Raw genomic sequence first — 23,611 nt, 5'->3', positions numbered from 1 at the left:
CTTAAACCTAGATTGTGAGCTTTTTGGGACAGGGAACATCTTTTTGTCTTTTTTAGTCATACAGAGCCTAGGACAATGGGGACCTTACCTTTAACTGAGTCTCAATATGTTACTGTAATACCAACAGTAAACTGAGTTCATTTAATTTCTAAATAAGTTATATTTTTAAGTTTTCATTTCAGTATGAATGTCTTTTTTTAATTATAAATTTTGTTTTGTTTTTTTATATGGGATTGGAGATGCCCATAACTTACTAAACTTTGGCCAGGAATGAATTCTGCCAGCAGATAGCCCAATCTGTGGAGAGTGAAGGGGGCCAATGTCGAATCAGTTGCATCAATTCAAAAAAATTTGTAAATCATGCTCCAGAACAAACCTCCACTATTTCTGTCATAGAGGACCTGTGGGTTTTGGAGAAGCATGTTAGGGATGTAAAAGTTCTGCATTGCACTCCCTGTGCCGTGCACAGTATCCTGATTCATACTAATGCACAGGGTCCTGCCAGAACTTGCCCAAGCATATGACTTTGGATTTTGTCCAATTGACTGTTTTGCATAAGATATTTGCAAATGATATTGTTACATTAATATTTTGAGAGTGGTGTTACTGGTTCCTAGTATATCACTTAGATTTTCACATGAGAAAAAAGAAACCATCTTCTAAAGCAGAGATAAAGTGTATATATATTTGAAATATATGAGAATATGAGATTAGGCTTGACGAGGAGTAAGGAAATATTTGTGCACAAGAAAGGATTCATTTTCTTAAAGTTGAGGCCAACTTTCACACATACATGTACCCACTTTTGCCAAAGCAAATTGACTAACTGTGCCCACAAAAGGCACTTGCATGAGCAAATATCTTTTTGCATGCACCAGTGGCTTAGTTGTATGCACGTGCATTTTTTGCATACAAACCTCTGCTTCCATATTTGGAAAATTTATCCTTAAATATAAAATCATATAATTATTTCTATTTCACTTTTTAACTTCAGTAAACAAACACCCATATAAATGTACAGCATATGGTACCTTAAAGAAGGCAGCCCCACTTGTCTTTCCCTTTGAAATTCTTTTACAAAGTCCTGGCTTATTTTTGCATCCCTGCTGAGGTTATTCATTAGACGTGTGAACTGCTTGGGTTTGTTCCTGCATTCCACTAATAGATGGCGATAAGCAGTGCGGTTAAATGTTAAGTATCCAAGAGCACCAGCTGAGGCTATACGAACCTAGAAGAAACAGAAATGTCCCTGATACTGGTTTGAGGCTGATTCTAATTCTGATTTCAAAGATGTATTCTTCACATTAAATAAAGCAACTATATTATCAAAACAGAGCAAGGATGCATGCTCACAGCTCTCAACCTGACAAAGAAGATAAATTTGGGTCTACCATTGGTAGCCTGACTTAAGACAAAAAGAAAAGAAGTACTTGTGGCACCTTAGAGACTAACAAACTTTCTTTTTGCGAATACAGACTAACACGGCTGCTACTCTGAAACCTGACTTAAGACAGCAGTTTATTCCAATCACTGCTACAAGGCTAAACCAAGAACTTTGCATTGATTGTATGTATTTGATTCCTTTAACCAATTTTAACTCTCACCTTTCTTTCTTTCTTTCTTTCTATGAATAAACCTTTAGATTTTAGGGATTGGCATCAGCATGATTTTTGGGTAATATGTACATTATATATTGACCTGGGTGTGTGGCTGGTCCTTTGGGATCAGAAGAACCTTTTAGTTGATGAGAATGGTTGTAAAGAACCACTCACCTTTAAATCAAGTGTTTTCAGTGGTAATACAAGGACTGGAATGCCAGAGGAAACTGCTTTATGACTTATTAGCCAAAAGAAACAGAAGTTTACTTTTGTTGCTGGTTTGGTATATCCTAAGGGGAATAGCCACCAGTCTTGGGGTGTATCTGCCCTATTTCTCAGCAGTTCATCCGAATTTGGCATCCTCAGTTGTGACCCACTGAGGCACGGTTACAATTATCTACAACTGATAGCCTGACTATTAAGTGAGAAGCCTTAGCGATGCAAGTGATCTTCCAAAGCAATTAGAACTCTTCTCCAGGCAAGATTCAACACTAAAGGGCTGCTCCTCCATCTGGACTAGGTTTAGCTCGTCGTGTGAAGAACATAAAAAAAATCCCAAGGATCCTGGTATCTCAGATATCCTGGACTTTCTTCAGGAAGGGGTAAACAATGTAATTCAGCCCAGCTCCACACCACATCAGGTGTCAACAATAAGTAACCTCCTATTTTCTGGATCCTCTGATTCCTTAACAGAGAACCCTCAAGAATCCAGATTTCTTAGAGCAATTAGACTGGTTAAACTTGTGGTTAAACGATTTGTTCCCAAATGGGACCTCCCATAGGATTAAAAATCCTAACCCCAAACCCTTTTGAGCCATTGACATCAATATCTCTATTCTACTTATCCATCAAAATCTGTTTTCTTGTCACCATCACGTCTGCTAGATGAGGTTTTGAACTGGCAGCTCTATTCACATAGGAATTTAACTGCGTGTTCTATGATGACAAGCTGGTGTGAAGAATACCGGAATCGTTCTTGCCTAAGGTGAAATCATTTTTCCATTCCTCACAGGAGATACTCCTCCCTTCATTCTGTCCAAAGCCACAGCGTCTGAGAAAAAAGCTCTGGCACACTTTAGATATTCAAAAAGCATTAAAGAGCTGTAACGTGCTCCAAATCAACAAGAAGCTAGGGCTCCTTGTTTATATCCTTTCATCCAAAGAACCAAAGGCTTAGGGTATCCAAGCTATTAGTAACTATACGGATCAAGCTATGCATCATAGAAGCATGTATACTCCAGGTGATCCAGCATTAAGGCACATGCCACAAGAGCTATGATAACTTGATAGGCAAAAAGTACTTATGCTTTTACTCCAGAAAACTGCAGGGCTGCAAAGTGGTCATAAGTTAACACCTTTATTAAATCCTATAAAATGGACTTTCTGTCCTTCACAGAGGCCTCCTGTGGCAGGGATATGCTACAGGCAGTGGTCTAGTAATAGCATTGCCATTTTGGGCAATTAAGTTGGGGGTGTGGTGGTGGGGGGGGATGTCTTCCTTATTTCAATCTTTTTCTTAATTCTCCTGACTTCTTTTCACTGCTGTCTACCTCACATACATATCAGAATAGTGGTAGATACTGCTAGCAGAAAGGAAATTATCAGGTAAGAAATTTACCATTCATGATCAGGATTTAAGTATTTAACAAACATACACTGAAACCTTTGGGGGGAAATCCTGACCACCTGAAGTCAGTGGAAGTTTTGCCATTGATTTCAATGGTGCCAGGAACTTTGTCTTACACAGTTATCTTATTTTTAATATGTTTTTGGTTGTTTAGAGAGGTTTTATAAAATATTTCTACTAGTACATATAAAGCTAACATTCATCAACTAACTGTGGAAGCAAATAGATTTAATTAATAAAGAAGAAAAATAAATTTAAAACCACAACATGAACATTTTATCTTGGGGAGATGGGAGAAATTTTACCTCTTCTTTATCTGAGTACAAATGATAACAAAGACGTTGGATAGTTCCTAGTTCAGTAATCGCTTCTGGAATACCTGCTCTTGTATGAGCCAGGCTAGCCAATAATTTCCCTACAAATTAATTAGACACTAGAATTACACATTATATAATGTCAAACATATTATCAGTTTGCTCACTTCTAGTCTCCTGCATAATCTTAATGAAATGCTTTGTTTTTTCAAAATGTGTTTAAATATTATCAGTGAAGTCATCATACCCACAATCTTTTGTCTTCTGTCATTATTTCTACTGTGATAGTCTCAATATATTTTTTATATCTATTGCATCTAAAATGTTGGATTTCTGCCTCCAAGAAATTAGCTTTTGTAAGAGGAATCATTTTAAAATACTGTAGCAGTATTTTATTAAATACATCTCCATCATCTTTGGGCAAAATCTTGAAATCCTTCCTTAGTTTTTACTCATTCTTTACCAAAACAAAACTCTCATTGATGTCTATATGAATTTTGCCTGAGCAAGAATTGAGTAAAAATGGAGGGCCAGATTATAAATCTACAGTTTGCCCAGGGTAAGGGGCAGCATGTAACCTGTGCTGCCCCAGAAACAGGTGAAGGACTGCATTGCATCTCAGAGTCACAATTCAGTCCCTGGGTCCCACCTTGTTAGAGGGGGGAAAGTAATCTGCTAAAGCTTTTTTCTGAATGCAGATTACTTCTCCTGCTACACTAGTTTAAGTATGCTAGGCAGAGCGTGGGAGTAGAAGCCCTGCAGAGGCTGCTCCTCCCTTCCCCAGCAGTAACTCAAGATGTGGGTAGCCATTGCAGCAGACCAAGAGATGCCTTATGTCCTCTTACTCCTTTGTGCAGGCATTTTGGAAGAGCCAGTATCCTGACCTGAGTCTGCCATCTAATACTACACAGTAATTTTCAATATCTCATTTTGGAGAAACAACAGTATTTTATGGACAGGCTTAACTTTATATTACTATGAGTTTTTGCTCATCTTCTATAATTCTTACCTGTTAGAACAAGAGTAGCTGTCTTTTCAGAATTTAGTAGTTCAGCTAAAATAGTAACCCCTCTTGCAGACAAAGTAACTTGGTCCACATCCACTATGACTTTGGCTAAAACAACAATCTGAAATCAAAAGCAGACCGTTTTTAAAAGATATGGATTGTTAAAGTAGGTTTCGTCCATTTCCTTTTTTCTTCACTTATTAATAAAAAAATCACTTATTGTGTATAGTGTTGTACGTTTACATGACGCTTTCAACCCTATCACTTGCAATTTGGACCTTTGCCTATTGCAGAAAAAGGCACAACCTTAGTATAGACATGTCAGTGCAATACAAGCAATTTTATCCATATAACTCATACATCTTCAGGTATTACAGACTTTTCCACTACTCTATACATCTGTTGGTTTGTTAAAATTATCTTGATACAATAGTTATTCTTTTCTTATGCTAAAATAAAAACACGTAGGGAAAAAACGTACATTCCTTAATCAGACAGAATTCCCATTGATTTTTGTCTGAGTAAAGATACAGGATCAAGTCTATAGCCAACATTTTCTTCTACCATGAAAAACAGTCCCAAGTTCTGATTATTTTTGAAATAGTTCATGACTGGAGGCTTGCAGAGAAGACTAGGATCTTTAGAATCTGTAATGTAATTTACACATTTTATAAGTGTTACTATATTCGGCCATTTAAGCTCTTTGAAAAGGACTTTATATTAATATTTTTGTGTAAAAATCAGTTCTATCAGTTATACTAATAACCATAACATTACACATAGGCCCATTATCAGTTTAAAATGTATTACGTGTTTTGTATGTTATGAGTAAAAGTCCTATTCCTATACCTGAAATGCAGCCATTGCTTTATCCGTTTCAATTTCTGATCGCAGAAAAGGTTCAAATGTAGACATTGTAATTGCGCCGGTCTCCAATATCAGGAACTGTTGGACAGGATTGTTGTATGCAAAAAGGGCTAAAGCATATCCAGCTCGTAAACAAATATCCTTAAACAAAAAAACAAATACAAAACCCCACAGAAACATGCGAGCTCTGAAGTTTTCATACTATCTAAAAATTAAAGAATAAAATACTGTATTCTTTGATATGTTAAAATAGTTACCAACCCCTATCCTCACAATTTTGTCTTTGTTTTGGTTGACTTTCATATAAATACTGCAGGCCAAACCCTCAGAGACTAGATAACGATAAGAATGACACTCACCACACTGACACTTCTCTTTAACCAAAAAACCCCAATCAAGAACACACAAAAAATCCCTCCTGAAACAAACAGACAGAACAAAAAAGGAAATAAATAAAATTTAAAAACCGAACCCTATCCTGGCAGATTTTTCCCAAAAAAGAAGAAGAAGTGTCAGAGACACCATACAGTCCACTAAGGACTTCACTATTGCTAGTGATTTTACATGGAAGTATTTTAGACACTATAGTGAGGGGCCGCAGTATAAAACATAAGGTAGATGTTGTACAGCACAAAGCTGTGTGATTCAGCTAGACTCTACAGCTGCAGATGTCTGTTTGTCCCCAGAGTGAGAAAGAACACATGCAGAGGCACCCATATAGCTGTCTAGCCTCCCTCACCCCAACTACCAGAAGCTGGAAGATGCTGTTGGTACGGTACTGAGCATGTGCTAAGCCTCCCTAAATCCACTTCAAAACACATGCCTCTGTGGCTGACAGCTGAGAAGACTGGATGGATGGAGCAATGGAGCCCAACAGTGATCTTGCAGCTCACTGCTTTGAAATGGAAGTGTGAGTCTTGGAGCAAAGTAAAGGACCCTCAGCCTGAAGAAATCCCTTTCTGGTGATAGAGGCAAGAGGAACATGCACAAACCCTGAATCCTGCTAACTCACAACCAATATAATTAACCTTGCCTTTTGTCCTGTGTTAATATTATAGACCTGTTCCTGATCTCCCTCTGCCCCCTGCAGTAACAACAGTAAAAGGTTTACTGATACCTGAAGTGACATCCATAACTCCAGTGAAGAGGAAAAGGAGAGTCAAGATCTATAAAGGGCAGCTTTGGGGGAAGGGCTCAGAGTTCAGTGGCATGAGCTCTCTTTCCACCTTCTATTCACGGAGTGGGTGCAGATCCCCTCCAACACTCTCTCACACCAGGCACAATTGTCCTCAGGAATTATTAGCACTTCCAGAAGATGTGTGCATGATGTAAAGGACTTCCAAGTCACTTACACATATTCTGGGTTTAAGGTTTGACCCTGTTTGCTGTAGTCAATAGCTTCTTCCTAAATTGAGGATCTTGTGGTCCTGAATTTAGTGTGTGCCTTGATTCTGAACAATATATTAATCTTGAAATTGTGATAGCATTTATACCATTAACCCTGCTGCAACTGTACTTAAGCTTTATACAGGGTAAAACAGATTTATTTAGGGTTTGGACCTCATTGGGAGCTGGGCATCTGAGTGTTGGAGACAGGAACATTTCTTAAGCTGTTTTCAGTTTATCCTGCAGTTTTTGAGGGACGTGGTTCAGACTTAGGGCTGTGTTTGTAGCAGGCTAGCATGTCTGGCTCAAACAAGGCAAGGTTCTGAAGTCCCAAGCTGCCAGGGAAAACGGGCTCAGTGGTAGTCTCAGCACACCAGTTGGCAGTCCCAAGGGGGTTTCTGTGATCCAACCTGTCACAGTCTTCTCTCTAGGATTCTCTCAGGGACATGCGCTGGACCAGGCTATGTCTGCAGCTTCCTTCATATGCCTTTGTTTTGGGTGGGTACTGCTATAAATGAGCTTACCTGTTTCTTACAGCTATCAAATTAAGAACAGCTATTACACCCACCAGCTTCAATAAGGTTTAACCCAACCCATAAGAGTATTAAAAAAATAGTTATATTAAAAGAACACACTTTTGATATTTGTGTCTGACATGTGAAGTTGGATCTACTGTATAGTAAATTTGGTATGCCATATTTGGCTTATGGTGACACTATGACAGTAATATAGAATATTTTTTCCTAAATTAATACTGCTACTTTATCAAGTACAGTACCTTATCAGGTGCATTAAGAAGTTCAAGAACATCACTATAAACAAAACCTTCCTCCTCTTGTAACACAGTCTGTAAATTACTATTTCTTAGAACAATGCAAGCCAAGGAATATGCAACTTCAACCTAAATATATATTTAAGAAAAATATGATATTATATTTACACGTTGCAGAACAAATTCATGGCATATTTTATTTAATAAGCAGAAAATCAGTTTATACTAGAAAACTAAAACACCATACAGTAGGAAAACTCACTTCAACAAAAATAATTGAGGCCAAGACTTAGTAGGTTTCCAAAGGAAAAAAAAAAGGATTCAATATTTATATGGATAATGGAAACATCCACAGTTACATTAGACAAAATTTATAAAATATATTATTTATAAGGGATATAAACCTTCATGGCATAAGCCAGCACTGAATTAAAGGTGTTAAGAAAAACTTCCTGTATGGTCAGGGTTACTTTTTAATTGCCCTCTTCAGAGTTTCTTGCATCTTCCTTTAAAGCATATTGGTCACTGCTAGAGATTGGATACTGGACTAGATAGATCTCTGGTCTGAACCAGTATGTGAATTCCTGTGTTCCTGATCTCAAATCATAATCAGCTTGTGCCTTGAAGTAAGAACTGATTGCTCTTGTAATTTATATACCATAAGCAAATGGTATTTTGTCCATTACACTACAAGGTCTTTGGTTAATTGGTTTATTTATGTAGTTTAAATTATACCTATACTTTAGGATTAGAGAGACAAAATGACCCACTTGTAATTCTTGTTCTTTGAAGAAAGCAGTAACACTCACATGCAGGGCCATGCTTCTGTATGACCAGATTCATATGTTTTTCAGCCAATCCTCACTACAGATTTAATGTTTTAAAAGATAGCTTTAAAACATTCTGAGCCTGGTCATTCAAAGCTTTGTCATATTCTAAGGAATAAAGACTCCAGAATTGTGGATATCTTATAATTCTACTTACTGCACCCTTAGAGAAGCAAAGTATTCATGTGCTCTCATATGACCAGCATATAGCAGGTAGGTTTGGTCTCATATGCCTCACTGTGCAATGAAGATATGCCAGCATATCAAACTGTCATATGTTACTCCCTGCATAAAAAACACACTCAAAAGGGACGTTATGAATTAGCACAGGGAAGTCCAATATTCATGAGCAGTTAGTTCATCTAGAAAAAACAACTTACTCAAGAGAAATCCACAGGGGAAAAACAGAATCCTTACAGCACATCTTTGAAGTTTAAATTACTTTTGTGATTGCCTTCATATACTTAAAAATAACGGATAGTAGTTTTTTAGGCATGGTTTGCAATTATTCCTCAGTAGCTGGCATTTGAAGTGTCTTGTTAAGGAGGGATATTATTTATTTAATTTTGTTTTCTCATGCTCTAAGATGCAAATGAGATGGCAAGAAGTGTTCTCAGAAAGATCAATTCTGAATATTTTTCAGCCACAGAACATGCGCACACATAAACCCCTACCCCTCACAACACCATTATTCCCACCTTTATCTGAAGAGAATTATGATTTTTAAGCAGGTGAATCAGTATTGGTAAGGCCTGTCCTCCACTATGTTTTCCTGGCTGACTGGATGTTTGTATGAGCCACACCTGTAAGAGTCCACATGCCAGATGTATCCCATGTAAGACATTTGTGCAAGAGAAAAACAGAAAGCATAAAGAAAAATTGTCCACTTTATACCTAATTGTTGCAGATTACGTAATAACAAGAGTACTATACTCTTTTCACTCTGAATAACTAAGTATTAGAGCTGATCCAGGTGTTTTACATTTATGTACAAGGACTGTGTGTATATAAAGGTATGGCCTGGCTTCTGTTGCTGGACAGCTCCCTAGAAAAAGATATACGGAGGAAAGGAAGGTGAGCATGGAGTAAATTCAGAGAAGCCCAGCAGATGGTGAATTTTCATTAATATGTTTCCAAACATCAAGTCTTGGAAACTGTAATAAGCACTAATTATACCAAAGGTTGGCTTCCTGAGGATACTTCTAGTTATAGAGAAATGGAGAGGCAAAAAAGTCCATCCTACCCTAAATAATAGTCCTGACTAAATCTAAGTAATGATTTCCAAATAAATGCACAGACATTTAAAATTCCAGAGACTTGATTAAAAGTTGCCTTAGGTGTCACTTTTGCTCTTAGCGATTGAACATAAACATCTTCTAGAATGGGTACCTCTGCTTCCTTGTAATCAGGTACAATGCACTTAACTATTTCAGATTCACATTTAATATGTTTATCCAGCTGATCGCGCCTCATATGTCAAGAGGAGACAGGACAGAGAGCTTATTTTAGGAGGACAAATACATTTTGCCAACCTGAAGACTCATTTCAAATCTGTTCTAAAACATGTATTCTTGGATGAATGTAGATTGAGTGAAAGGAAATTATCTGATCTGGTTTACATTAAATTTCAAGAAAATCATAGTAGTTGAATTTGAGATTTAAATACTGGACTACCTTATTTTTATGAGATACCAAAAGAGTTTAGACAAGAAGGTTTCGAGGAGCTTGTTAATTTTCCTGCTGTACATGATAACAAAAATGTCCTCTTCACGGGGTCCTGAAGTTGGAGAGGAATGCTGGTACTCTCCAAACAAGTAGTAGATGCAACATTTACACTTCTAGCATCTCCCCCATTAGTCACATCCACTTTCTCATGACTCTCTCATAGAAATAGTATTAGAATGGAATCACGTGGTTTTCTACGGTTGTCAGGTCAATCATCCGGCATGACAATTAAACTTTGTGGACATATAATACATTGCTGTAAAAAACATTTTGCTTTAAAGGAAAACTGCCACACACAAAACAAAAACCAAGAGTGGTTTTGTGCCTTTTTTTCTTCTTTATGATCTACAAAAAAAGTCCTGAAAGGGAGGCAATTCCTGTGGAAAAAAGTATTTTTTCCCCCTTTGCTTTTTACTTAGAAATTCAGGTTTTGTGCACCTCAGAAACCTTCTATGGATGTTCGAGAACTAGTAGATTTTACATCAGAGCAATTGTACAAGTAAAACTTGAGTAACTGAATAGGAAGTGATTTTTATTTAAACTTTTTAAGGCACTGGTTTTGGCGTGGGGCTTTTTTTTTTGTTAACACCACTTTAAATATGAAAGAAAATATGCCATTATTAAGGATTCAACACCTTCACTTAAGGGCGGCGAAAGCACTCAATCGCATATTTAGGTCATCAAAGTCTTCCAACAAAAACAGGCATGACAAGACTTGACATTTCTGATATTTTGAGGATGAAAACAAGAAAAAAAAACTGTTCAGGCCTTTTTTATACACCATAAGGAAATAAGTTGGCATAAAATTCATATTTTTATTTTTAAAATACCCCCAAGTCAGATTGCAGTCCCAAAAGAGTTTACATTCTTAATTTTTAGATGTGGCACAACAAATAAGGGTAATAAAAAACAGCCAGGCAGGATATGACGAGAATTACAAAGCAGGAACTCATGGATAGCCAGAGAAGACCAGCAGCTAAAAATATTTCATGTTGTCAAGTTCATGTACATATTCATCAAGGAGTAACCAGCTCCATGTACTAGACCTTTCTATATGAATTCACGAGACAATGCAGCACACACTTTCTCTTCCTTTCACTGGACTGACTGTTATCAGTGCCTTTTTTAGTGCATGATCAGCCTGTATTTTAAAACCCATGGCACAATCTCTGAGTCCAGGTCTATACACTCTGGCTCACGGGGCTCATGCTACGCTATTACAAACAAAAGTGTAGACATTCGGGCTGAGGCTGGAGCTGGGGGGCAGGTTCAGTGCCGCAATGTCTACTCTGCTGTTTTAGCATTTTAGCACGAGCCCAAGTCTTTAGACGTGGACTCAGAGACTCGCTGCCATGAATTTTAAAAACTGCAATGTAGATGTACTCCAAGTCTTGTCATGGCACTGCTTGCCAAACTCAGCACATGGCCTACTTGTTAAGCCATTCCATCACCCAGTCATAAACCAAGGTTCTCTGAATCTCACAGAATTCAGCTGAACTATCTCTCCAGATGATCCCACGACCCAGACAGCTGGCAGCAGCATGCTCATAAGAAGCTTCTTCTGAAACATACGATAGAGAAGCCAATTATGGGATAATAACAATGCTAGAAAAGTAGCTTCTGCTGACAAATAACTACAGATTAAACAATGGTTTGTTGCAGGGGAAATTTCTATAGTAAAGTACCTACTGGGAACCTTTTATCCCATATAGGAGATCAGAAAGTACATCTAAGTAGTGGCAATGGGGATTGGAGTGAGGAAAATTATTTCACTGTTGGACTGCACACCAAAAACTATTTGTCTACATTGGCACTACAGTGGTGAAAATTGGTAGGTGAAGGACCGCATAGTGTTTAGTGTGGCATTTTAATCACCATCACTGAAAGCAATTTTGCGGTGTGGACATTTCATAGGCATGCTAGAGGCTCAAACAGGGGTACCATGACAAAATTAGGTAATGTACACAAAAGGTTTAATATATGCATAAAGTAAGAATTTTGTTCTTGGCAAATGATTTTTCTTTATATTGAAAAGTTAATTTCAATTATATACTAATATTAATACTAAATAAAATATTTTCTTCTTTCATTGATATTGTTTCAAACTGGTTTGCATTTTCCCATTCAAAACCACTTAAGGTTTGTTTGTTTGTTTTTTAAAAAAACACTTAAAACATAAGAAATTCTACAAACCAATACAAATGGTCCCCAGGGCTCTGATGACACTCAGGAGTGTGCCCTCTTCTATCTTTGTGCTTCTCAACAATCGAACCAAAGGGCCAATTCCATCCCCTTCACATATTGATTTTGATGAGTTTGCTATCTTGCTAAGAGCTATGACTGCTTCACCTCCTTCCAAAACAAGCAAAAATGTATGTTTAAAAAACCTCCATAAACTGTCCAATATTTGCAAATTTATGCAAAACAACAAACAAAATCTTACCAACATACTGCATTTTATCAGATGGTGACAAAAGCATATCAATAATAAAGTTGTACCCAATCTGTTCTGCCATTAACTTTTGCTGCTTCAGTGTTTGTCCTGCCAGTGCCCACAAAGTTATAGCACCTTGTTCCTTAACGGTCAGTGAATGCCTGAAAGTTTGAAAAAAGCAAAGTTTTTCCTTCACTAGCAGAATTTAAGCCTTACACATTTAAAACCATTTTATTCCATGATATTAATTGTTTTCCAATTATGCCAAGTAATTCAGCCTATTTTACGCTTTTTCATAATGAACAAATTGATTTAAGACTTGAGAACAATAAAAATGCAAAATGATTCTTGCCTTCAAGAGCTTTAAAAGATATTTTGTTGCTGATTTGCCAGAAACTGTTTCTGTATACCGTGTTGTTATCCGACAGTGCTTCTATAGCCATAGCACCTTTCACCTGCACACTGACTTTCCTTCCACGGAGAAGTCAACCAGAGGACAATTGCATCTGCATTTGCAATAACATCCTGCATCTTCTCATTCCCCCGAGCAAGTTCTGCAAGAGCTGCTGAAGATACAGCCTGTAGTACATCTTTAAATATATAAAGTATTAGTCAAACAGTGATAGAATCAACAACATTCTCTTTTTTTTTCCTTAGAAGATTTTATTTCAGATTAGTAATAACTGTATTTCAGAGAGATGTTAGGCTAATACACTTGTAGCGTACTGATACAGATAGCTAAATGCTGACTAAACATTTAGTCATTTCTGACTTCTGGATATTCTTCAAATTTAAATCGTAAGGCTGTGGATTGTCAGATGCCCCAAAAATGTCATCCACACCACTAATGTGACCTTGAGAACTTTAATGTAGGCTAAACTAGGTGGTTGCACAAGGCAGTACTATCTTGATTTCATGGAAACCTTGCAAGAAGAAAATATTTTACAGGTCAAGACATGGGAGAACAATTCTTCTAAGCTTTTTGCAGATAAATTATTACCCTTAATGTTGCATTAATACTGTATTATCACCCATGTCTAAATTGTACATATAGAAATTGTTCTCATATGCCTTGGGTTGTTATAAATGAAAACCGAAGTATGAAAAAGAAAAAAATAGTGAGCAAAATTCTACACCAATGCAACTTCACTCAAATCTGCGTACAGATGTGATCCCCTCATCTCAGAAAAGATATACTGGCATTAGAAAAGGTTCAGAAAAGGACAACTAAAATGATTAGAGGTTTGGAACGGGTCCCATATGAGGAAAAATTAAAGAGGCTAGGACTTTTCAGCTTGGAAAAGAGAAGACTAAGGGGTATATGACAGAGGTATATAAAATCATGAGTGGTGTGGAGAAAGTGAATAAGGAAAAGTTATTTACTTGTTCCCATAATATAAGAACTAGGGGCCACCAAATGAAATTAATGGGTAGCAGGTTTAAAACAAATAAAAGGAAGTTCTTCTTCACTCAGCGCACAGTCAACCTGTGGAACTCCTTGCCTGAGGAGGTTGTGAAGGCTAGGACTATAATAGGGTTTAAAAGAGAACTGGATAAATTCATGGAGGTTAAGTCCATTAATGGCTATTAGCCAGGATGGGTAAGGAATGGTGTCCCTAGCCTCTGTTTGTCAGAGGGTGGAGATGGATGGCAGGAGAGAGATCACTTGATCATTACCTGTTAGGTTCACTCTCTCTGGGGCACCTGGCATTGGCCATTGTCGGTAGACAGGATACTGGGCTGGATGGACCTTTGGTCTGACCCAGTATGGCCATTCTTATGTTCTTATATCAATTAAGTTGCACAGGGTAGAATTGAGCATAGAATTTTCCCTGCCAGTCTACCTTCCTATGTCTTTTTCTTTCAGGGTCTGCAAATTATTCTGTATTAAAGCCTGATTTGTAAACAAATTTAACAGTCTGAAGGCAATTTTAAAGTAACTTGCATAGAAATATTGTGAAAAAGTAGTCTAAGTAGCAAAACATTAATATGGGCAACAAGGGCCTGATTCAAAGCCCACTGAAGTCAATCAGATTTTTTCAACTGACTCCAGTGGCTTTGGATCAGGCCCTACACAGTATAGCAAAAACAGTTACTCCTGGGGGAATTCTGCACCACTGCACACTTGCATAATTAATGAGTCATGCATATTTTTATTTTTTGGAGTAGAAAAAAGCTTCTGCCGGAAAGTTGCTGCAGTTCCACCTTTTGCCCACCAGAGGGCATTATGGCACTAAAACAAAGCAGCCTCAGCAGAAAATAACTTTGGCTGGAAAGTTGCTGCAGTTTTGCCTTTTGCCCACCTGAGGGCACTGTGGGGATAGAACAGAGCAGCAGCTCTGGGCCAGCTAGGGAAGAGAGAGAACCTGCCTTCTTCACAGTGGCTGGCCTGTCGGGCCAGGTCAGGAGACAAGGGCTATGGGAAGACAGACAGTACTGTACTGCTGTGGAGTCAGATAGGGGCTGATTAGGGCTAGTGGGGGAGGACAGAGTGGGGCAGGGGCTGAATGGGAGTGGAGGCACTGGGGCACATGGTGATGGAGAAGGGAGTGGCAGGGCCACATGGGGATGGGGGAGTGGGTGTCTGAGTGGAGATGGAGAGACACATGTGGACAGGGGGTGCAAGGACATACGGGGACCAGGACAGATGTACCCAACTGAATGGGAGAGGCTAGGGATAAGCCAGGGTCTGCATGGGGGAATCCCTAACAATCCCTCCCCACCCATTCCCAAAAAACCTGTTCCATACTTTTCCCACCCCTACCCAACAACCCTCCAAGTTCACATCCAGGTTCCTTCACAGCAATTACTTCCCACTCCCTCAGCTCCCCTGTTATCCCTGACTCCCCACAAGGCTTTGCACTGCTTCTGAGAGGTGCGGGAAATAAGGTTCTGCATTGTAGTTTAAATGAATTATTACTCAGAGTTCTGTATTAATATGCCTACTAAGTAATCTATTTGTCAAAAAACATTTCCTGAATCTTTTTTGTTGTCTGTATTGTTAGACATACTTGCTGACAGGTATTTTGAAATAAATGACCAATAATAACTGAAACTGGTGTGATTAGATTATGTTATTTTGACAAATAAAACATGGAGAATTTTGCAGAATTTGAAAATACTGTGTGCAGAATTTTTTGTTGCAGAATTCCCCCAGGAGTATATAATAATACTCAAACCATTACTAATATGGAGAGTTTCCTTTTTTTCAAATGTCTACAGTAAGATTATTAAATGAACATGTAAAACTAAAAGTTTACCTGATTGTGAAGTTAGAAACTCAACAAGTGCTGGAATACCCTGATGTTCCTCCACTGTGCTTTGATTGAGTTTGTTCTGAATGCATAACACCCGGATACAATTTATTACATTAACTAACAAATCCTGTAATTTAATTTTCAAAAGATTTACCAAAGGAGGGATTCCACCCTAAAGAAGGAAAAAAGCATATGGACGTAATATGGAACAATCCCAAAGAAAGAGCCATTGCAATTACATTCCATGTGCCTCACAGTATATATAAATGAATGGAACAAAAGATGTCAAATAGGTTTAATCAACTATGAAAATTACCTCATATTGGAAAAGCAAAGGATTTTTAAAAAAATCCAGTCCTTTTATAAAGTAAAAAATGTGAACATAATTAACAGTTCTTGAATTAGGCTCACCAGCTCAGTAATGACATTTTGATTATTGTCGAACTGGGCAATATCGTATAGGATAACAGCACAGCGAGATTGCAGTTCAGGTTCACCAGAACCCAACAATTCAATTAATACTGAAATGCCTCCTGCTTCGACTAAAGCTTTGGAAATGGTGATGTGTGGTGAAACGTTACTTATCACCCCTGATGTTATACATGCCAGCTTGATCTGCTGGCCTTTCAACAGATTGATTAGAGCAGGGATAGCACCTGCAATAAACAAGAAAACAAAACCATTATTATAGTCAGTGTGACAACCATCCAATATCATGTTTGCTTATTGTTTATTTTAAATTGAGTTTATAAGAATTACATGATATATTTTAGTAATTTCAAAAATAAAAACAAATGATAGGGACACTTAACATGCCAAGGCCTAAAATTTAATCCACCTACAAATATTATAATCTAATGGAAATGCCATTCCAACTATCCAGACATATAATAAAAATACCACTTTTGCCAAATGAACAAGGACTAAGCCAATGCAGAGGCATTTTTATTCTAGAGGCCCCAGCCAGACCTATATTTATGTCAGTTCTTACTACTTCTCCTCACTCTTTAAATCCTGTTTTAAAGCCTTCCTTCAGGTTGTTGAAACTATCCTTCAAATCAAGTATCTTTTTTACACTTGTGACCTATGTTAGGGTTTCATTTAATAAATATTTTAAACGTTCTGTTTTGAACTGAGCTGAAATTATCACAGTTTTGCTGAATGTAGCACCTTTGGAGAGACTGTTTATGCACTAGTATTGTTGATAATGAATGATGACATGACAGCACAATTAATTTTACAAAAACTTATAGCTTTAAGATGTTAAAATAAAATCAAGTACACTTGCTATGCTATTTATATCACCTGCATCCAAAATGCATTTCCAGTAGAAATCTTTTGCTAAACAGAGAACTTCCAAGGATCTAACTGCCATTTCTGGCCTTGTAGCATCTTCACACTGTAACATCTCTGTTGGGAATGTAAAACATTTTAAAAACATTTTCATTTCACAAAAACACAGCTGTCATTGAATGTGAACTTTAGAGATTATTTGACGTTAAAAATAACATACTTTTTTAGTTGTTCTTTTAATAGCTTTTATCGTAAGGATACACCAATTCAGGGATAAAAATCCTGGTTCCATCAAATTTAACTGACTTCATTGGCGCCTGTATTTTACCCCACATATGTTTCCATGTGGGTCAGGAAAAACAATCCTTGTTGGAGCTCATAGTTTTAAAAAAAGTCTCCAGTTTACAGTGCTGTTCCACAGACTGGCAGCTAAGTACTACGATAGGAATGAGTATGTGTGTGCACATATACCAGTTTGTTACAATGAGATACACAATAACGGAAAAACTCTCTTATTAGTTAGGAGTTCTCTCGTACCAAGGCCCTCCTATGCAAAACTTCCATTATTGTCAATGGGAATTCTCTGCAACCCTCAAATGTTCTTACTCTGATTGCACTTGAAACAATATAAACAATCTGAATTTATCTTTAAATAAAACTTTCAGTTATGGCTTAAATTTAAAATAGCCAACCTGTACTTAACATTTAAGATGATTTCCAAGTCCTAATAACTGCCTTCTTCCCAGCAATGTTATATATATATCCATATTTACTTTTTAGTTTGATGATCAATGGTCTATATTCTCAAAAATAACCATAGGATCAGGGAATCCAAACATTACATTAATGTGTGTGCTACGTACTGGTTTTCTGTGTGTCTTTGCATATAGCAAGTAGTCCACTTTAGCAGTCTATTTTAAAAATTATATCATGGCAGCAGCCAGATTAAGTATATGCACTCTCTACATAAATAATCAAAGGAACAGTTTGTTGTTGACCATTAGTATTTATTGGTATTTATTTCAGGCTCCAAATCTAACAATATTTACCAGAACATCTCTCATTTCAAAAATATTTTAGAAAAATATTTTAGAGGGTATGGGCAACTGTTTACATTCTCTCTAGCACAAATTAAATGAAGAAAGGTTTGTGGAGAGGTAAGATAATGTGATAAGTGCTTCATTTTAACATTATATTTCTATTACATTGCTTGCATTGCTTCTTCTGTAAGCAAATATATCCTCCCATCTTAATCCTCTTCCTAATGTCCTCACCTAGTAAAATCATGAACTGCCATTGCAGGGATTAAATTGAATGTCCCATATAATCTTCCTTTAATATTACTTCAGCTGTAGAGTATTTATTCTCTTTGCATATTATGATGTAAAGTTGACCTGCTTAATTCTAAGCAAAGCTATTTAATTACATGTATAAGTACAAAGGGAAATTATTTAAATGAAATCACAATTTGAATAAATGCCCCAACTGGGAACAGTTTTGAATCGCATGTAAGGCCTTGTTTGTCTTTTGTGCAACCCTTATGCACAGATGCCAGAAGCAGCAACTGAAACCATTACTGTATAAGGAGATAACTTGATGGATACTCAACTCTTTGTTCATTATATTCCAGATTGGAGTTAATTGCCCTCATCTAGAGCAAAACGGACCTAAATCAAGTAACTCTGGTCTCCCCTACATATAAGGATACTCAGGTAGTGTACAACTGTCAAAGCAGCTTTTATATCACTGCCTGCCAGTGTTGGGGCTGTGGTTAGGGACTGGAGGTCTGGCCTGTGATTCCCTGTATCTAGGAATCCCTGTTTGCCATAATGGCCCCATTGGTAGCTGACACAGATTAAGGCAGTATTCAGCAGCTCCAGGATGAGGGGAGTATAAAGAGGGTCTTTGCTCTCCATATTCCTCAACTGTGCTCAGCGTACCTCAACTGCAGCTGAAGATCTGGCCCCATGAGATCATTACTAGGTGAAGGGCAATTCCCTTTACATTATACTTGAAGAAAGCCATTTCTTCTATGGATCAGAATTTACAGTTTTAAAAGTTAAGAGAGTCAGGGGCTGACAGTCAGCCTGCAATTAATTTGCATGGGTAGAACATTGTGGTAATGTGGAGCCCTCCTGAAAACAGTGAGACTCCATGTGGACATAAGAAATCACTGTGTGAATCTCATTGGAAGATCAGGACTATAAAGTGTGCTTAAAACCCAATGATAGCCAAAGAACTTTTTTATGCAAAAACAGGAAAGAGAAGGCGACTCATTTTCAAACATGGATGTAAAAGGTATACCTGCAAAATTCCTTCTCTGCATCCCAACTGGAAAACTGCACACATAAGTACCAAGTTATTTATATGTACAGTAAGTGCAGATGTACTTATATGGATACACCAATGGTTTTGAAAAGGAGGCTGTAAAGTTGCAATTTAAAATAATAAATTTCTGGGTATGTTTCAGTAATGCAGAAGCTGGAAATATGTCTTTCTGAATTACATGCAAAGGTCCTGATACTACAAACACTTATATATGTGAATAATTTTAAACACTTGAGTAGTCCCATTGAGCTCAATATGAAGCCTCACATGGATAAAATTAAGCATATGCTTAAGTGTTTCATGGAATCATAGAATATCAGGATTAGAAGGGACCTCAAGAGGTCATCCAGTCCAACCCCCTGCTCAAAGCAGGACCAATCCCCAATTTTTGCCTCAGATTCCTAAAAGGCCCCCTCAAGGATTGAACTCACAACCCTGGGTTTAACAAGTCAATGCTCAAACCACTGAGCTATCTCCCCCCCCCAAAAAAAAAGGATAAGGGCTGAAAACAGTAGAAGAAACAGGTGTCTGAAAAAATAAGCTACAGTGATCGCAATGGTAACTGAAATAGTATCAAAAGAAAGCTATTTTTGCTGCATGAAGAGTACTAGTTCCTGCATGCTAAAAATAGAAACTATATTATTTTCATCATATAACAATTAAGGACCAGATTGCCTTCAGTAACGCATCTGCAACTCCATTCAAATTAATGGACTTCGCAGGGAAAGCTAGAGATACAATTTAGCCACAAAACATTCAAAATTCTATTTTTCATTATTTGTAGCTTGGTTTGAGAAGTACATTAACTATAGATATTTTCACAATTTTAGGGAAAAATACCACTTGTTAAAATGAATCATACACAGACTTTTTATGTGAGAGAGAATATATGTGCTTACCTACAAGAGTATTCCAAACTGGAAGATCTGGATTATCTAGCTGTATTAGATGCTTGAGAATTTCTGTGTGAAAGTATAGGACTGCTAAATGAATTATATTGTTTCCTTCACTGTCAGTTTTCTTCCAGCTGGCACCAAGAGAAAACAAATATTGAAGCGTGTCTAATGCTCCAGATGTGGCTGCAAGCAATAGTGGAGTAGAATGATATCTATGGAACACAGAAACATATTGTGGTATAAATTAATATGTAATAAAATACAAAGTATGTGAACAAGTTTATTTTATATAGTTATTTCAGCTGATTATAAACTATTATTTTTCAAAAATGGAATCCATGAGGATGTGAATGCACAAGCTCGATGTTCAGACACATCTGTCTTGGATTTGCAGTTTCTGCTTGTTTGATTTTTAATTGTTCATTTGATTTCTGACTTAGCTGAGGCTCCCTTGTGGTCATAGCAAATTCTACTAAGTCAGTAGTAGTTTTTTCACTGATTGCCACTGAGATTGCATTAGGTCCTTCTTTTCATATTTCTCAATGATAGATATCTGTGCAGTATCATGACTGAATGATGTTGAGAGTGCATCTTCAAGATTTCAGCAGGTCTCCTCTTCTTTTTCCCCACAAAACAATGATTTTATTCTATAGCCTAAATACGTCTCAGGACTCTGAGGGCCCAATTGTGACCTCATACAGAAATGTAACTTCTGTTGACCTGAGGGGAAGCTGCACAATCCTATTAGATGGCAAAATTAGGTCCTGAATTTCTATGGCTTATAACATTCCTTCACACACCCAAAGCATAGGAGCATCATGAGAAATAGAAATTCACAGTCATGAGTATAACAACACTAAAGTTGTACAGCCTCAAGACAATGGGTCCCCAATGCATATAACTCCCATTAAAGCCAAAGGAGTTGCTCCCATACAATTAAGGACATGTATATGAGCATATAAATACTGTTATTTAACTCCTCATTCTGGAAGGGCTAATTCGTTTTCCAATACAGGGCTACATTTGTATGGCAAGACAGAAATTTTAGGAGAGGGGCCATATTTGTGGTTTTTCAAGCACATTGTATTGTTTGAATGATAAAGCACCAATCATCACAGTGATAAAAACTCTAATGACTTACTCAGCTGTTGTTTCAGCCTCTAGGAGATCTGGGTCTTTCCTATAGAGAACCGTGATACAGGAAACGTTGTCATAGAATGCAGCAAAATGTATAGCCATCCATCCTCGATCATCAGGTAATTTATAATCTGCCTTAAGGGCCAGAAGACAAGTAAGTGCTTCAATGGATCCACACTGAGCTGCCAGGTGTAAAGCAGTAGGACCTAAAACTAATGGATATATATAAAAAAGCGGATATAATGCACATAATTTTCAAAGTGATGCACCTAAATTGTGCCTGCAAAATAGGATGTAAAATCTCCACATAACTATTTGCCAGTTTTATCAACACTGTTTTCATGCCATTCTAATCACTGAATAAGTTATTCATCTCTACAATATCTTGATTTAATATCAAATTGAAGCTTTTGAGATAAAAGGAAAACATCCGAATGCATCAACAGATTTAAAACTAAAGATGTCCGAAGTTATAACTTCATTGGTAATAATATAGTCTTTTATACTTTTGAAAAAACAAACAAACAAACAAACAAACAAACAAAACAAACAAACATCCTGCCTTCCATCCCACACAAGTCATGGAAAAATCTTGATGCTCCTATGCTTCCAAAGCCTTGGACAGACTTAAGCAGTGTGGAAACCCATTTTCTGCAAGTATGAACGCCTTAGTTTTAATAAAAATATTCCATTTCTCTGCTCCTTAGCTGTAATCTTTCAAGCTTCCACATGCTGCATAGGTAAAGATAATAAAGGTAATATTTGGATTTCTTTACCACTCACCAATTCTTTCCCCAGAGGTCTCCTTTTCTTGCAAATTTGATTTTCCTGAAAGTCAACATATTTAACATAATCAGATACTTTGGCACTACTCTGAAAGCATGGCAGACCAAGGACTGTTACAGGTAGTATCACAGACCCACAGTCTCCAGTCTGTGCTATGCAACCAGATCCCTACAGAAACCTAGGTAACTTTAATAGGGATTCTGTGGCTGTGTGGAGCCTAATGAAGGATTGGGGTCATAGTATACTTTTTTTCTAAAACTGATGCTGATCTGTGTTCCACCAAAGGCAAAGTCTATAGCACAGTTCATGAAAGCGGAGGCTGTAGCGAGGTGGTAGAGACAACTACAGAGACTGTTTGTCCACTGGAGAATTTCCCACACCTGGAGACTCTTCAGTAAGGAAGTAGGGTTTAGAATTGAGGTTTCTGAATTATGCGGCAACTACAGTTCCACACACTAGGGGATATATTCCACCCCAGCAGAGAAGGCATAGTCCCTTAATGCTCCTAACTATCAGTTCCTTTGTCAAATAAAAAGGATGAAAAGATGTACTTAAGTGGAGTTCAAACCACTTATATTAGCTTTGAATTGGGAATGTATCAAGGAATAAATAATATGAACAGCAGTCAGGAAGTAGTCAGTTTCCAAAAATAAGACCTATAAAAACAGAACTTATCCATTATGTAATTAATGGATCTCCAGTCTTGGCAGGATAAGTGTCTGCACTCCATCTCCTTTTTCTTAAAGAAAAGGAATATAAAGGGCTGTTCAGCCTCTTAACTTGCAAAACTCATTGAACTGACTGAGATCACTTATATCAAGAAATTTCTCTGAAAAATTTAAAGAGCAGTCAGGCAACTGGATAGTTTAAAAGAAGGCTTCACTACCTCAGTAAAGATCACATTGAATGCATTGGCTTTGGATTTCAAAGCAAAGCAATTATTCATTTAGAACTGAAACACCAAGCTCTAGAGAAGAATTAACTATCTTTCATATATTCCTAAACACAGCAGATGACAAGCCAAAGAATTCTAAAATATGAAACCTATATCCTAGACTGAAGCTGTGGAAGATAGGAGCTGCTGACAAGTGAAATGTAGAATTTTCCAGTGCAGCTCCTATAGCTTTCCTCTAATGTTTTCATGAAATCCCAGTGACAGTAATCATGAGACATCATATATTGGGACTGCCTTCTCATGGCTGGAACTTAGTTTACTACTGATGAAGGCATTACAGACACTTTTAAGTAGAGCTCTGAACAAGTCTTCCAAGTTCCCATGTTACATGTGCTCATCCCCCACTCAGCTTCCTCTTCTTTTACATCAAAATCCTAAAAAAGAAAAGGAGTACTTGTGGCAC

General features: G+C 37.3%; 1 protein-coding gene across 1 annotated transcript in view; it reads right to left on the bottom strand.

Moving 5' to 3' along the window:
• ANKAR (ankyrin and armadillo repeat containing) overlaps positions 1 to 23,611 on the bottom strand; it is a 51,314-nt gene that overhangs the window by 15,753 nt on the left and 11,950 nt on the right. Inside the window, 18 exon segments of the mRNA XM_043505465.1 lie at positions 1,032 to 1,228; positions 3,531 to 3,640; positions 4,549 to 4,666; positions 5,395 to 5,553; positions 7,577 to 7,699; positions 9,096 to 9,151; positions 9,154 to 9,186; positions 9,189 to 9,200; positions 12,316 to 12,474; positions 12,566 to 12,715; positions 12,906 to 13,039; positions 13,041 to 13,146; positions 15,817 to 15,985; positions 16,225 to 16,469; positions 17,119 to 17,223; positions 20,334 to 20,542; positions 21,472 to 21,679; positions 22,251 to 22,295. Coding sequence (XP_043361400.1) covers positions 1,032 to 1,228; positions 3,531 to 3,640; positions 4,549 to 4,666; positions 5,395 to 5,553; positions 7,577 to 7,699; positions 9,096 to 9,151; positions 9,154 to 9,186; positions 9,189 to 9,200; positions 12,316 to 12,474; positions 12,566 to 12,715; positions 12,906 to 13,039; positions 13,041 to 13,146; positions 15,817 to 15,985; positions 16,225 to 16,469; positions 17,119 to 17,223; positions 20,334 to 20,542; positions 21,472 to 21,679; positions 22,251 to 22,295 — 2,338 coding nt within the window.

The sequence above is a fragment of the Dermochelys coriacea genome, chromosome 11 (assembly GCF_009764565.3).
Source record: "Dermochelys coriacea isolate rDerCor1 chromosome 11, rDerCor1.pri.v4, whole genome shotgun sequence".
In the NCBI taxonomy this organism is placed as follows: domain Eukaryota; kingdom Metazoa; phylum Chordata; order Testudines; family Dermochelyidae; genus Dermochelys; species Dermochelys coriacea.
This window is presented reverse-complemented; position numbering and strand designations above follow the sequence as displayed.